At 42.6% G+C, this 15,014-nt stretch overlaps 1 protein-coding gene across 3 annotated transcripts in view; it reads left to right on the forward strand.

Annotated features, from left to right (window-relative positions):
* CEP78 (centrosomal protein 78) overlaps positions 1-15,014 on the forward strand; it is a 45,165-nt gene that overhangs the window by 53 nt on the left and 30,098 nt on the right. Inside the window, exons 1-8 of one of the 3 annotated variants that reach the window (XM_025214216.1) lie at positions 1-78; positions 312-578; positions 784-959; positions 1,622-1,694; positions 2,556-2,659; positions 5,863-6,037; positions 9,040-9,153; positions 9,383-9,447. In XM_025214216.1, coding sequence (XP_025070001.1) covers positions 362-578; positions 784-959; positions 1,622-1,694; positions 2,556-2,659; positions 5,863-6,037; positions 9,040-9,153; positions 9,383-9,447 — 924 coding nt within the window. In that variant the 5' untranslated portion in view covers positions 1-78; positions 312-361. Of the gene's footprint in view, positions 205-311; positions 579-783; positions 960-1,621; positions 1,695-2,555; positions 2,660-5,862; positions 6,038-9,039; positions 9,154-9,382; positions 9,448-15,014 lie in introns of all 3 variants that reach the window. The other 2 variants (XM_025214217.1, XM_025214218.1) reach the window with 2 other exon arrangements.

Raw genomic sequence — 15,014 nt, forward strand, 5'->3', positions numbered from 1 at the left:
TAGCCTGGCTGCCACCTGCCCTCGGCGTGCCGGGGGTGGCGGACCCATGCCCTAGGAGATGATCTTTATGGCAGTTAGGTAGGGGCTGTTTGTGAGAGAGTGTCGATGCGGGGTCGCTCCCATTCGTTTCCAGGTGGCAGTGCTGTCGCCCAATGTGCTGAATGCAGTGACTTGTTTGGACGTGAGCTTTACTCCGTTGTCATGGTGCGGGTGCTAGTATTGAGAGCCTCTGCCAGTATGTAGTTTGTTCAGCTGGATCAGTTGTAGTCTTGCTTTTTTTTTTTTTTTCTTCCCCTCCTCCCTCTACTCAGAGAGAGACTCTGCGCCTGAAAGAAACAATTGACTAAGGAAGCAGAGCACCATGGATTTTTACCCTCACTACGAACATCTCTGTGCCCTCCAAGGCTCTGTTCCAGTAAAATCAGTGAAGCCTTACCTGAGTCGGGGCACTCTTGACCTAAATGCAGATCGCATCAAGGCAACTGACTGGGCCCCGCTTCTGGATGCAGTCAGGCATAATAAGACTTTGACTTCTGTTGGACTCAGGAGTTTTCATCAGCAGGGTCTAGGAGAATCAGGTTGGTAGTGACTGCTTGAGATGCTCCTTACACCTGTTTACATGAGAATTCAATACAGAACGCTGCTGCACTTGTGTATGAGGGGTAGAAATATTGTGGGGTTTTTTAATGGGTCTTGTAAAAACCAAAGGTCCAAGGTGAGATTCTGGCCCCAGGGTGGCCTGGATGTCATTTCACCCCCGAATTCATTTCTGTTGTTTACCAGGTGCTGAAAGACATAAAACCTGCTACAGAAGGCGTATTCCAGCAATCCGATCAAAAGATTTGACGGGTCAATTATGTAAAGCCATCAGAGGGTGTCTGAGTATATCAAGTGTTCTAAAAAATTTGGAACTTCAGGGTCTGCTTCTGAGAGAGAGAGATCTAATACTTTTAACAAAGGTAAGAATGTTTTAACCACGCCCATAAAAGAATTGCACCCTTAACAATAAAGATCTTGGGTGCGATTTTTCTACTCACATTTTAAAGATACAGTACTAAGCACACAGGCCACAGAGAGAGGGCTATGGTGATTTTAGGATGGCTTTTTATACTTCTGTTCTTGACTGATTCTAGGGTGTTGGAGAGATGCCAGCTTAATTTAGTCCTTAGGGCCAATCAAAGTACAGGCAACCCCTGCTTAGCACTCTTAATTGGTTCCCAAAAAACCGAGCGTTAAGCAGAAATAGTGTTAAGCGAAACAGAAAGTTTTTGACGAACCAGGATGGCGACCATGAGCGTTATAGTGAAACTCGCTGAGTGCTAAGTGGAATTGGGTATGACTGTAAAATGAGCATTATAGTGAAATAGTGCTAAGTGAAACAGCGTTAAGTGCGGGTTGCTTGTAATGGCAGCCTCCCCAGGGAACCTGGCATACCCTAATGTTTCTGTTGTGCCTTTTCAGTTAGACGGTTTTTAGGGGAAGCAGCTGTAAGCAGTGTTTCTAGAGCCCATTTCTTCCTCTTTTGTAGACAAAGGGTCCATAGTGGGAACACGTATCTCAGCCCATTCTTTAGACATATGCTAACATAATACTGTTAATTAAATGTTTTTTTTTTCCAAAGGGGTTAGCAAAGACAACATCTTTAGAGAGTCTGTCTTTAGCTCATTGTCCAATTGGAGATGGAGGACTAGAAAGTAAGTCATTTAAAAAGAAATACTTTGACATTTAAAAAGAAATATTTAAAGGTAGTGATTCTCAACCAGGGTGATGTGGCATGATTCACAAGATAAACCCAAAGATTTCAAACAGGAATTCATGGTCCTAAATGCATTCTGACCAGTTGCGGTCTTTCTGAGTTCTTTACAGCAGAAGTATTGATTAATTATTTTTCTGTAGTCAAAAATAGTGAAAATCAAGAGCGTGGCACGTTTCAAGAGGTGCTTTGAGTCTAGCAAAAGGTGCTTTAAGTATGTAAAGGTTGAGGATCACTATTGTAAGGTGATCTGTGCTTGTGTGTATGAACTTATTAAAACAAAGTTTTAATCAATATTTCCACTCCTGTTTTAATCTATACTAACTACAAAGCAGTTATATTTATTTTGTATTTTGTGAAACTACATACCAGCTAGGATGTGTTGTTATGATCTTTTCTTCCTTTCTCTCAATATTTGTAGATTTTTTTTTTCTTTTTTAAGTATTCTGAACCCTGAAGTTACACGATAGTCTACTAGTACTAAGCAAGTAATTAAACTTAGAAACTTAAAAGCAATTGCAGTCTCAGTATTTCTTTACTTGTAATAAGTAAAATGTTTATGCAACTTAAGCATTACTGAGATACCTTTTCATAATGATGTCTGCATGCAAACAATGTATACTGGAGAAAGATAAATAATTTTATTAACCAATTAAAAAATATGCTTTGCATAGTCACAAAATTCTTTATCTAAGAATTTGAGGCATAATTAGCATTAGGAAAGAACATAATACAACATTGAAATAGGCAAGTTATTTATTTTAATGATTTGGCTTTAATTCCTTTATCTCTTTAATTTGAGCAATCTGTCAGAGTGTGAAGAACTCCACCACCATCAGGTCTATAAATTTTACAGCATGTAATTTGACTTGGCGGGGAGCAGAACACCTGGCCAGTGTTTTAAAGGTAATTTAACTCATTTCACTTGCCTCTAATAGCAGGTGCAAAAATGGCTATTTTGATAGAATTTTGATAGTTTTATGATGTGAAATAGTGTTTTCTAATGAATATTTATTGCTGAGTAAAGTATCGTATTTCATGGTGTGTATGTCGACATGGTATATAACTTGACCCCATTTTTTGATTTAAAAAGTTAGGAATTCCATAGATCTGGTGTATAAGTCAACTTAACTTTTTGGATCAGATATATGAAGTTGACTTATACTGGCCCCTGAGTGCCCTTGCTGTGGGGCTGGGCACCTGAGGGTGGACACATGCTGCAATGCCACTTAGAGGGGACGGAACCAGGCTCGGTGCTCAGCTGGTGTGGCCCCATCCCTTGTGCTGCCTGGGCTGCACCAGCAGAGCACTGTCTTGCCCTGTCTGCTGTGAGTGGCGCTGCGAAGCTCTGAGCCCAACCCTGTTCCCTGCAAGTGGTGCAAGGCTCAGTGCTTGGCAGCAGATGGGGTTGGGCTTGGCACTTGGCTGATGTGGCCCAGGCAGTGCCGCTCTCAGAGGTTGGGGCCGCACCAGCTGAGCCTGGCCATGTCCCTGCCCTCATCCCCTGCAAGCGGCGCTAGGTTTAGTGCTTGGCTGGCATGCCCCCATCCTGTGTGTGGCACTGCCTGGGCCACGCCAGCTGAGTGCCGAGGCCAGCCCTGTCTGCTGCAAGCAGCACTGGTAAAAATACCATCACCATATTTCACAGTGTGTAAGTTGAGTTTTGAAGCCTACTTTTTAACTCTTAAAATTAAACTTTGACCCACCAGATCACCATCCCCCGAAAGCAGCACCAGGCTTGAGCCTAGACCCGTCCCCTGCAAGCAGTGCCAGGTACCCAGGAGGATGCCACACTGCTGCTCGCAGGGGATGAGGATGGGCACAGCTGGCACGGCCCCATCCCCTGAGAGCCACATTGCCTGAGCCGTGCCAGCCAAGCACAGAGCCCAGTGCCGCTCGCAGTGGGCAGGGCTGGGCTTGGCAGTACTGCTTGCAGCAGACGGGGCTAGGCTCGGTGTGTAGCTGGTGTGGCCCTATCCCTTGCAAGCTGTAGTGCCGGGCTCGGCATTTGGCTGGCACAGCCCAGGCAATGTTGCTCTCGGTGGATGGGGCTGTGACAGCTGTGCCCATTCCCTGTGAGCGGCACTGTGGCATCCTCCTGGGTACCAGGCTCTGCTTGCAGGGGATGGGCCTAGGCTCAAGCCTGGTGCTGCTTTCAGGGGATGGTGATCTGGTGTGTAAGTCAAAGTTTAATTTTAAGAGTTAAAAAGCAGGCTTCAAAACTCGACTTACACGCTGTGAAATATGATAATAGTATTTTTCGTGTAACCCTAATTGTACAAATCCAGATTTGTTTAGGAATTTAAGACTAGATCTACAAAAGGATTGACTTATTGCTATCTCTAAAGATTTACTGTATTCTTCTGGTTTATCCAAAAAAAATGTAAATGAACATGTTTTGATGATTACCAACCAACGAAAAAAATTAACTTTTCTTTAGGCCAATAAATAAAAAGTAAAAAATACAAAACGGGTTAAAAATGATTATTTATATGAAGGTTTCATACATGCTAATATAAATCATGATTTAAAATAATTTTGATTTAATTCAGTCCATTCTGATATGATCTTTGGTCTGAGCTTCTAAACGGAACATGTAAATGTTCACTTTATAATAACTTACATTAATTAAAAATAATACTGAATATGGAAATGAAACAACAGGGTTGGGAAGGAATACCAAGTACAAAATAAAACATAACTTTGTATCATTGCCAGTGCTGTGGATCAAAGCCCAAAATCTTTGTTTTTTAACTAAGCACACAATTAACAAATGTTTTCTGGCTTGAATTTTTTTGTTTAATATTGTTTTAACACTTGGATTATTTGTACAAGCTGTCTGTTTGGTGCTATCAGCAAGGAGATTGAAGACACATTTTTATTGTATTGTTTTATGTCTTGATACAGCTAAATCAGAGTTTATAATCTAACATTTCATTCCTTTTCCTCTGCTTTCAGGCTGTAATCCAGTAAAGCATTTAAAAATGTAAAAAACAAATGTGAATAGCAAAGTTAAATGCATGAGTTGTCTTGAAATCAGGGTGACTGTTCATATGCCTGAAGTTAAGTTCATGCTTAAGTGCTTTCCTGGTCTCGGTTCTAAATAGAGCCTTCCTTAATCAAACTTGTTATGATATTTCATGGTGTCGGTTATGTCTTCCTAGAGAGAGAATTATGTTATCATTGCTGTTATGTCTGTATTTGAGAGAACATTTCTCGTGGATGCTACATAAAACACTTTCTGAAGTATGATGCATTTTATTTTTTTAAATGTAATACTGGCCATCATTAGTGGGTTATTTCAACGTGCAGTTCCAGACTCTGAACTTTTTACTGATAACAAGCTCATAATAACTGAAACAGCTTACATTTGTAATACTAAAATAATAGTTACTGGTTTGTATAAATAAACATTAAGACATGACAACTTTATAGTCAGTGTCTGTTAGTGAGTGTAGAAGGGTCAAAAGAGGATCAGTGTGCATCTTACTAATGGAAAGTTGGCAGGTAGAGATTCTTAAGAAATTCTAAAATTTGATTATTTCATGATTCAAAATATAATCGGGAATAAGACGGTGACCACAAGCATAATGCATAAAAAGATGACTGTATACGTTTCTTAAATCGGTGATTTAAAAACAGGGTGGCATGGCACCTTGGGGGGCCTAGAAATGCTTAAAGGGTGCCATGGAGTGTCACACAATGTTTTTTATTAGCACGTTTAGGTTTACAAGCATGATTTACAAGATAAAGCTAGAGATTTCTAATAGAAATCCATAGCTACAGTCTTTCTGAGTTTTTTGCAACAAAAAAAGCTTCTCTATTTTTCTATAGTAAAAGCAAAAAAAAGGAAAACCTGAGATTTTCTGAGGAGTGCCTCAAATCTGACTGAGGTTTTCTTGAGTCTATCCAGGGGTGCCTTTAGTCTGAAAAGTTTGAAAACCACTGTCTTAAATTCATTCATGGAAAAAAACTGTATTTTATATTAAATCAGGTCATAGATTTGGTAATTGAATGACTACTTTCTTTCAAGTACTTTCTAGCCATTCTTTGCACTAATATTCATAGTTTGATCTGAAACTAATGTTAACTTTTTTTTCTTTGCAAAGCACCAGGCAATGAAAAGACATGGTGAAGCATGGGCTGAAAGCTTGCGCTATAGGAGGCCTGACCTTGACTGCATGGCAGGCTTGAGACGCATCACTCTCAATTGCAATACACTTGTTGGTGATCGAGGGGCTAGTGCTTTTGCAGAATGTATTGGAGAGGACCTGTGGCTGAAAGGTATGGGGAGTACTAGTCAGGACAGTTGTTATTTGTCTGGAACAGATAAAGTATTTAACAAATAAAGGATCCTTTTATAATATGCAAGAGACAAGGATTTCTTAGGGTGATATTTTTATTGAACCAACTGCATAGTTGGGATAGTTGGACGTAGTTGGACAAGCTTTTGACCGTATGGCAAGCTTGAGGCTTGAAGGCTTATCTAACTCTATCCCAACTATACAGATTAAGCAAAAGTTATGAATTACCTTAATAAATCCTTGTGTCGCAGTTTCTGTACCATCTTATCTATATCACTCTAACACTATGTTCACAATATAAATTTGTCAATATGTAGTGACTTCCTAGAACATTTTTTTTTCATGATTCAGTCGGACACTTGGTATTTGGTATTTTAAGAAGTGGTAATTCTGTCTCATTCTGGGACAAATTTTGTAGCAGTAAATCGCAACAGATTTTTCACTACAGTACTTATACTCTAGGTGGCAATAGACTTACAGGTATTGTGGTTATATGCATACCCTATAACCTGTAAGGATATACCTCTTACAGAACTTACTTTACATTTTAGTACTTTTGACTGCACTTGGGGATCAGAAGTCTGGTTGTACAGCAAGAAGGCAAAGCTAAAATATTCTGCTTTTTCATGTACTATTAGATAATAAAGTCATATGCATATGTGTGCTTTTCCTCTAACTTATATAGCCATTATTCAGATCTAGACTGTTCAATTTATTTATTTATGTGTACTTTCTTCAGGCAAGTGTGCTTTAGATTAATATTCAACCACTTTACATCTAATGTTGCCTGGCCTGTTTCAATATATAGCTTGTGATGGCATGGTCTAGCACAGGGATGGCCAGTAGGGCTGTGCGAAATTTCGGCCGCCGTTTCATTTCAGAACTGTTTTGGTTGTTTTGGAGCTGGGTTTTCAGGGAAACAGAAACTAAGAAGAGGGAGGGGGAAGAGGCAGAAGGGTTGCTCTGCTATTGACATCTAGCAGGCCAGTGTCCGCAATCTGTCCCTGAGGTCCCTTCCAATCCCAGTGCTCTGGGGGAGGGACAGCAACGCTATCATTCCGAGCACAGATCCAGGGGCCTGCATACCCTGGGAGGAGTCTGGCACAGCCCTGCAGGCCCCCGGATCTGCATGCAGGATCACATTATGCTGCCGCTGCTGGCTGGGGTCAATGCCAGCACTCAAGTCTGCTTGGTGCAGCCTGTGCTGAGCCCAGCCGGAGGATCTGTGGGAGAAGCCCCCATGGCTGCCCTGCCCAGCCCCATTCCTTGCCTGGCCCTGCCTCCAGGCACTTAAAAAAGCTTTGCACTTAGCAGCTCTTGCAGTGGTGATCAGGACCTCTGAGGGCTTGTGGCAGAGCCGTGCGGGGGCAGTAGGGGGCAGCGGCAATTGCACACCCCCACTTCCTGGCACCCGCATGGCAGCTGTTGCATTGCGTGGGTGCAGTGCGGCGTGGCAGGGCACCATGCACTGTCTGGGGCTGAGCTGTTCTGGGCTCTGGCTGACATGTGGAGCTGCTTCTGCTCCCAGACAGTGCACAGCACCCTGCTGAGCCATGCTGCACCTGCGCGATGTGACAACTGCCGCACAGATGCCAGGCAGGGGGGAGGGCGCAATCCTCGCTGCCCCCCACAGCTCCATGCTTCACAGGGGCGCTCTTCCATGAGCCCTCAGAGGCCCTGGTCGCTGCTGCCAGAGCCGGTAAGTTTAGGCTAGGGAGAGGTAGGCACAGCCGGAGGAGCCATGGGAGAACCTGCAGCTGCTCGGCTTGCCTGCCTCTTCCCCAGCCAGTCTGAGTCTCCAAAACAGCATCAAAACTTTGAAACAGATTCGGCTGAATCGAAGTGGAGCAGTGATGTGAAACACTGAAACGAATCACTGTCCTCTGAAACGTCTGAATCCAAAATTGAAATGAGATGTAGCCGTTTTGCACAGCCCTAGTGGCCAGCCACAAGTGATACAGGCCGCCTCTGTGTGTGGCACGCAGCAAGGGAAAGCAGGAGCCTTTCACTTTTTTCTAAAGGGATCACTGAGGATGGAAACACTCAGCCAGTGTCAACCTAGCCACAGCCTTTCCGTTTCCCTCTTGCTACCTTCCAGAGGCCTGCACAGAGTCCTCTCTACTTTATAGGTGTGTATCAAAAACTGAAAAGAACTTGCATGTCCCTTTAGTGTAAGAGAGACCCTGTGTGCTTGTGAGTGTAGTTCAAGTGACAAGAAAGAATGTTCTTCTCTTTCACAGCCAGCTTCACAAATAAGGGGATGTAGACCAGTACAAATGTAACCTCCTTCCCCATCTCCCCTGCATTCCACTTAAAGCCAAACAAAAGTTAGCTTGCTTTCTGAATGCTATAAAGCAGGGCTTTCCAGCTGGCAACCTGCAAGGGGCAAGCATATGCCCATGACCCACAATTAACTTGTGGCTGCAGGCCCTATAGATGCCTCTCCCACTACTACCCATTGTGGGAGGCCTCAGCAGAGACAGCCGTACTGGAAATCATTGATATCCTTGAACCTGGTTCACATCTGCTTGGAGAAATAAAGTTGAACTCAAAATAGAGGTAGTGCATTAGCTGTGATTCTTCAGGTAAGCCACAGTGGAGTTGTATAAAGCTCATGCATGGTTTGCTTTCTGGACCATCCAGGCTTGATATATGTGATCAGCAGTTTGTAATGCCCTGCAACAGGATGGAAAAAAGAACCAAAACAAATGTATTTTAGGCATTACAGCTTTAAAAACGTTTCAAGAACAATCTTCAGAAATGATTGAGTACTATTTTATGATTCTCTAACAACTTCATATTGTAACTCTGATATTTGATTCTGACTCAAAATGTTAATCATCATTCCTTGGCAGAATACTATTTTTAATTTATTGTTTTGTTTGGCGGCATACAAAGCTCTATCTTTGAAATGTAGGCATGTGGGTGGATTAATTATGGACTGTAAACTATGCAACTAATTTTTAACCCTAAAAATTTTAGCACTCGACTTGCAGCAGTGTGGAATTTCCAGTGAGGGGGCAAAATCGTTGTTAGATGCTCTTGAGACCAACACAACATTAGTAGTACTGGATATAAGGAAAAATCCATTAATTGGTATGTATTTTAATTTACTCTGATTAAAAAATAACTTTCATCTATGCCTTTTCTGAAAATGCTGTATTTTTAAAAACTAAACAAGATTTTCTCAAATATTTGAATAGTAAGTTTAAAATAAAGGCCAGTGCTTATTTTTTTTCTGATCTGTTTGAATGTTTGATCTGTTTGGATATTTGATCAATCTAATACAGAATGTGCTCATGAAGTGAATTTTGTTTCACTGTAGATGACACTTTGATGAAAGCAGTTATTGAAAGAGTTCTCATGAATGGAAACAATACTAATTCAGAGGTATGTTTTAGGGGTTTGGGTTGTAGCCGTGTTGGTCTAAGGACACAGGCAGACAAGGTTCCTTGGGTGAATTTGATATCTTTTATTAGACCAACCAAAATGGTTGGAGAATAGTTATTCTGAGGTATGTTTTAGGCATTCTAGAATTACTTTTGTTTTTCTGTAGTTGAATTTGAAACAAATTATAAAATAATGCCAAATGATCCTGTCCAGTTTGGAATAACTGCTTTATATTTATCAGTAAACTGTTGAAGTTGCAGTTACGTGCACATACATACAAACCTAGGATATGCAAAATATGAAATCTAAGCAGCACACTGAAGCACCCATTTTTATAAATCTGTTTTCCAATAAAATTGTAATAAAACAAAAGTTAGATACTCATTTAAGAGGAAACAGAGACACAGAAAATAATGTATATGTAAAACATAGCAAAGTAATAAACTTTTCCTGGAAGTTTTGTACTTTTTGATATTTCGTTGTCTACCAACTGGTCCTCATTAATGTGTCATTAAACAGGTGTGTGTGTGCGTGTGCGCGCATGTATACGTCTCTGGTTTGTGTTTGTGTTTTAATTCCTAGATTAAAATGACAACACTTAATTTAATTTATTTGCATCTTTAAATCAGTAATTTAGAATACCAAATAAGCAACCTTAATGTTATGTTAAATTGGCTCTTAAACTAGTATTGGAAAGAACATTACTTAAATACCTTGACTACATTCATATGACTGTATTAGGCCAGAATGCAGCTGTAGTGACTTAGTCCAGCTGTAGTCTTGGTTTGTTAATACTGTGGGGGGGGGGGGGGGGGGGGGGTTCTGTTAAGCATTGGCTCTTTGTTTGTAGAAGACAAGGACTTAGCATTAAAGCTGAGGGTGTTTCTGCTTATTTACCCTGAAGTCACAAGCCTCTTTATGACACCTGGTGGTTTTGGAAATGTTTTGGCTATCGGAGAGGATTGTAACTTTTACAGAACAGCAAAATATAAACCTGAGAAATTGCTCATGGAGAATTCTGTAATCACCAGTAATATAGCCCCCTTCGTCAACGTCTTTCTCTAAGACCTTTTGAAGAAATTACTAGGTATTCCATGCCAGTGTTATGCTGATGATGCAGGACTCTATATATTTCACCTTGGCAGGTGAAACATTAACAAAATGCATTGATGATTTCAAGAAATTAGCACCTGGTGCAGAGCAGATAACTCCAATATAGATTAAACTGAAGTGTTACTTGTGACAGAAGGAATCTTGCTACTTACTATCATCTTGTTCGCAAACTCTGTCTCTTCTAAGATGAGAATGCAGCAATCTGTTGGCCAATTGCAGCTCCTGGAGCAATCTTATCTGGCCCGCAGAATTCCCCATGGGTCCAGAAATTTGGCAGCAGGGGAGTGGTGGCCATTATTACAGCCACCCTCCCCTTTGCCAAATTACCAAAATCTAAGACCCACACGGCTAGTGAGAACCTGGCCATGCTCTCTTCCCCCTCTTCTGGATTGAGGCCTGGCCACACCCCCTTCCCCCACAGTGGGGCTGGGTTGGAGCCAGGGCATGCCCCCTTCTGTGGGGCCAGGTCATGTTCCTTTCCCTTGCAGGGCCGTATTGAGGCTAACTGGCTCCCAACCTCCTCTGCGCAGCCAGATGGTGCCTGTGGCACCTGCCCGGGTCACTAGATTAGGACCACCAGCTGGATCTGGCTTGCAGATGGACCAGGCACTGCCCATGCTGCCTGCCGGGAAAGAAAGTTGAGCACCTCTGTTTTAAGGTTTCTTTGTCAAAGGCACAGAGCTGTGGTATTTATCTTTAGAGGAGATCCTAATGAAAGAGAATCTGGTAATATGTCAGAGAAAAGACTCGTAAGATTTGCATCTTTGAAAGTCTTTTCTGCAATAATATGAGACCACTTCACTCCGTCAATATCAAAAACCAAAAGAGAAATATGAGTGGTAGGGAAAAGCTGCAAATAGAGGCAAAAAGCCGACTAATAAAGGCACTGCTGTGTAAAATTTAAATGTCTGCATGGTTCTTGGATGCTGCAGTGTTGGAAAAGCTATGCATACTACAGCTATAACAAGCCATTTATGTGTACAGGATCCCCAAAGCAGTTAACTTTGTTTTGTAACAGTAAGCGTAGGTATAACTTGAGAAGCAACTAAAGAAATAAATTGTGCAGTTCTGTACTTGAATCTGAGAGTTTCGTATGGGCTAGGTATACAAATGAAACTGTTTTTATTCTCCAAGGACATTACTGTATTCCCACTTGTATTATCATTTATGGACTATGAACATTCCTAGCATCAACCTAAGGAATTTCAAAATTGTTTTCTCTAGTTAAGTTTGGGTAGGATGATGTAGGTTAGTGTAGTGTATATAGCTTGCTCTTGTCCTGAGAACATTTTATTCTCTCACTGGGGCCACGTCAGGCCTCAAACTTGTAAGGACTTAAAATAATGCACTTCTCATTGGTTATGCCAGAAATAGAAATTACCAGATATGAATATCATGGTCTGGGAAACTTGTACTGTGGTCCCCACACTAGAAGAAGCTAATTGTAGCTCTAGACTGATCTGGTTTCTTAATCCCTAGAGCTGATGCTACTAAACCTCACCTCTATAGTAAGTTTTTCTGACACAGGACCCAAGATGCATTTAGCTGTTCCAGCTGCAGCATCACTACCCAGTGTGAGTCTAAATCAGTCTCCTGAATCCCTTTTCTTATGCTGCCCTTACTTTACCTTCCCCCTCAGATACAGATAATGTGAAAGTTTCCTGCAGGGTTCTTTTTAGCTTCTCAGGTAGCCCTATACAGAGGAGTTCCTGAAATCCCCCTTGAAGGCTGCAAGACCAGTTCCTACACAAACCTTAATGATGACACCAATACTCCTTCTGACTTTGGGTCTATCCTTTGCTTCCATATTTGCAAGGTGACACTTAGTTCTAAAGTTGTCTTCATTTCCAGTACTGCTACTGACAGGTATTGGTCCCCTCAGACTGACATTTTTATTGAAAGAACCATAACAGCCACAAATTGATGGTTCTTCTGTTTCCCGTCCTGATGATCAGAGACCATTTCAAGAACTATTGAGGAGGATGGTAAATATGCATATTACATATGGAGGCTACTGCCCTATGGATATCTCATCTGCTCTTGAGTACAAGATACGTATAGACAGAAGGAAGCTGGCTTTACTTACAGCTCTAGTCCTTTCAACCTGGGCAGGCATATCTAGCTCTCCATGCTCATCCCCAGTGTCGTGAATCAGAGCAGCCGCCGGCAGCCGCCTGACTCACACCGGAGTGTTTAGATTTAGAGCTCGGCAGGCGGGTAGTGATGGATGGAGTGGAATTAACCAGGCACAGACGCGTGTAGGTTACAGGAGTTTGTTTACTTACGTCGCCTAGATAGTGACGGACGACGCAGGCGAGCCTTTGTTCCGTTACAGCTTCGGTTACAGAGTCAAATATGCGCATATAACTTCGGTTACAGAGTCAAGTACACGCACGCAGTTAAGTTACGATGAGATAATGACGGACGTGGCGCCGAAAACGGACGGTCGCGCTTGCAAGACTTTCTACGTCAATATTTTACGCTGACGGGGCGATTGATTAGGAATTGATCAATTTCCCAATTCTCTGGTGACAAGCACAGGTGTTTCCTGTGAGATCCCCAGAGCTCTCCGCCTTGGGCGGAAACCGTTAAACTATTTATAGGCAGAGGTGTTTGACAGAGATGTCCAATCGTGAACCGTTATATGGAATCTTTAATTTTTGGCAGGTGGCAGCTCTTTGTCTCCTCAAGTTACAAGGTAGTGGGTTAGGTTTCTCTACCTGTTACGTGTGTGCTACGTGTGAGGAGCTTACGTTTATCTTTGACCAATTATATATAGTTTCCCCTAGCATTTTATTTCAGCTGACCAATTATCTGTAGTATACCACCAGCGTTCTGTTTCAAGGAATTTCTTGGCAGGGAAGTCTTTTAACCTTTAATAGTCAAATGAAGATGATTTGAATGGTATCTCTTGCTCAGTGGCATGGGCACAAGTTAATTGGGTTGTGACACCCACATGTGTTCCAAGAAACTGACAGGATGAATTCTCCATGAGTTCAAGGATATCCGTTTCTCCTACAGCACCCATTTACAAATTCCAAAGTATTTTTCACTCCAGAATGAACTAGCAGTAGCAAGAAGTCACTCTCTTTTGAAAGAGAAGCATTCTAGGCTTTCAAGTGATCAAATACCAAGCTATGATGTTTCATTTCCAGTTGTGCCCTTTGTGGGATGTCTTAAGTCCTATTCTAGATACGATGCCTAAGGAATGGAATGAAACAGGCAGAACCCTGGTCACCAAGAATCCTATTCTCGTAAGAGAAACGTATGGTATTGTCAATACTATAATATGAGAGTGATGGTTTCTGGAGTGTTGATAAGGAGCTCTGTTTCTGAATTGTAGGAAAAACCTAGAACTCCCATTTTGCAAGGGATGTCCCTTCAGTGACAAAACTGTTGGGGCTGTAGAGAGGATCCAAGCCACAAAGGCTACAGCACAGTCCTTGGAATTAACACAGCCTGTTCTTCAACCCAAGTGATCTTCCAACACAGCCTTCTACTTCCAGACAAGTTCTCTGAAATACCAAGAGCTGGAGTTCCCGAGGCAGTATATGCCATATTCTAAACTACTTATTGGCAAATGATTTGGGGAAATACTAGAGCAGGATTTTTTTATCACATGTTCTCATAGCTCTCAGTATCAGCCTTCAAACAGCAATTTTTGACAAGTTGAGAACTACACACCAATTGTATCTCCTCCTTTTGTAGTGTCTGGTACCTGATTATATCTGATCAGTAAATACAGGACACAGTATATAGCTCAGGGGCAGGCAAAATACAGCCCATGGGCTGCATCTGTACCACCAGGCCATTCTATCCAGCCCATGGGGCACCTAAAACATTTAGAAAATGTGTACTTATCCTGGCTCCTGTCAAAGATGACAGGAGAACCCAGGGGAAGCCAGCGGCACTCACAAACAAAGCCAGCCTGGCTCCACACCATCCCTAGCCCTCTCCTACCCCTACCCCCTACCTGGAAGTGTCTGCCTGCCATGGCTTGTGCTGCTTCCCTGTACATGACCGCCTCCAGCACCATGTGGCCCCAGCTGCATCACCGGGCCACAGGAGCACAGCCTGTGCGGGTACCCCAGGGCCAGGAGTGTGTGTGTGTGTGTGTGTGTGTGTGTGTGTCCCGGCAACTCCCACACACACACCCCACCATACACGTGCACCCACTCCCACCTCACACTGCCATACACCCACACCCCCTCTCACAGCCCAGCCTATCCACCCACACCTGACATAGCTGCATACACACACACACATGCTCCATCACCTAACCCTCACATCCCCACATCCACATCCTCCCCCACATATCCACACACACTAACAGCCCCTACAGGCAGGGGTGACTCGTGCCTCCTGAGTCTGGGGGGGCATAATTTGTAGGCAGGCCTGGGGGCAGGCCAGAAGCTCCATATATATATATATATCCACCTATAGTTCTGTGTCGT

Source organism: Alligator sinensis, unplaced genomic scaffold (assembly GCF_000455745.1).
Source record: "Alligator sinensis unplaced genomic scaffold, ASM45574v1 scaffold728_2, whole genome shotgun sequence".
In the NCBI taxonomy this organism is placed as follows: Eukaryota; Metazoa; Chordata; order Crocodylia; family Alligatoridae; genus Alligator; species Alligator sinensis.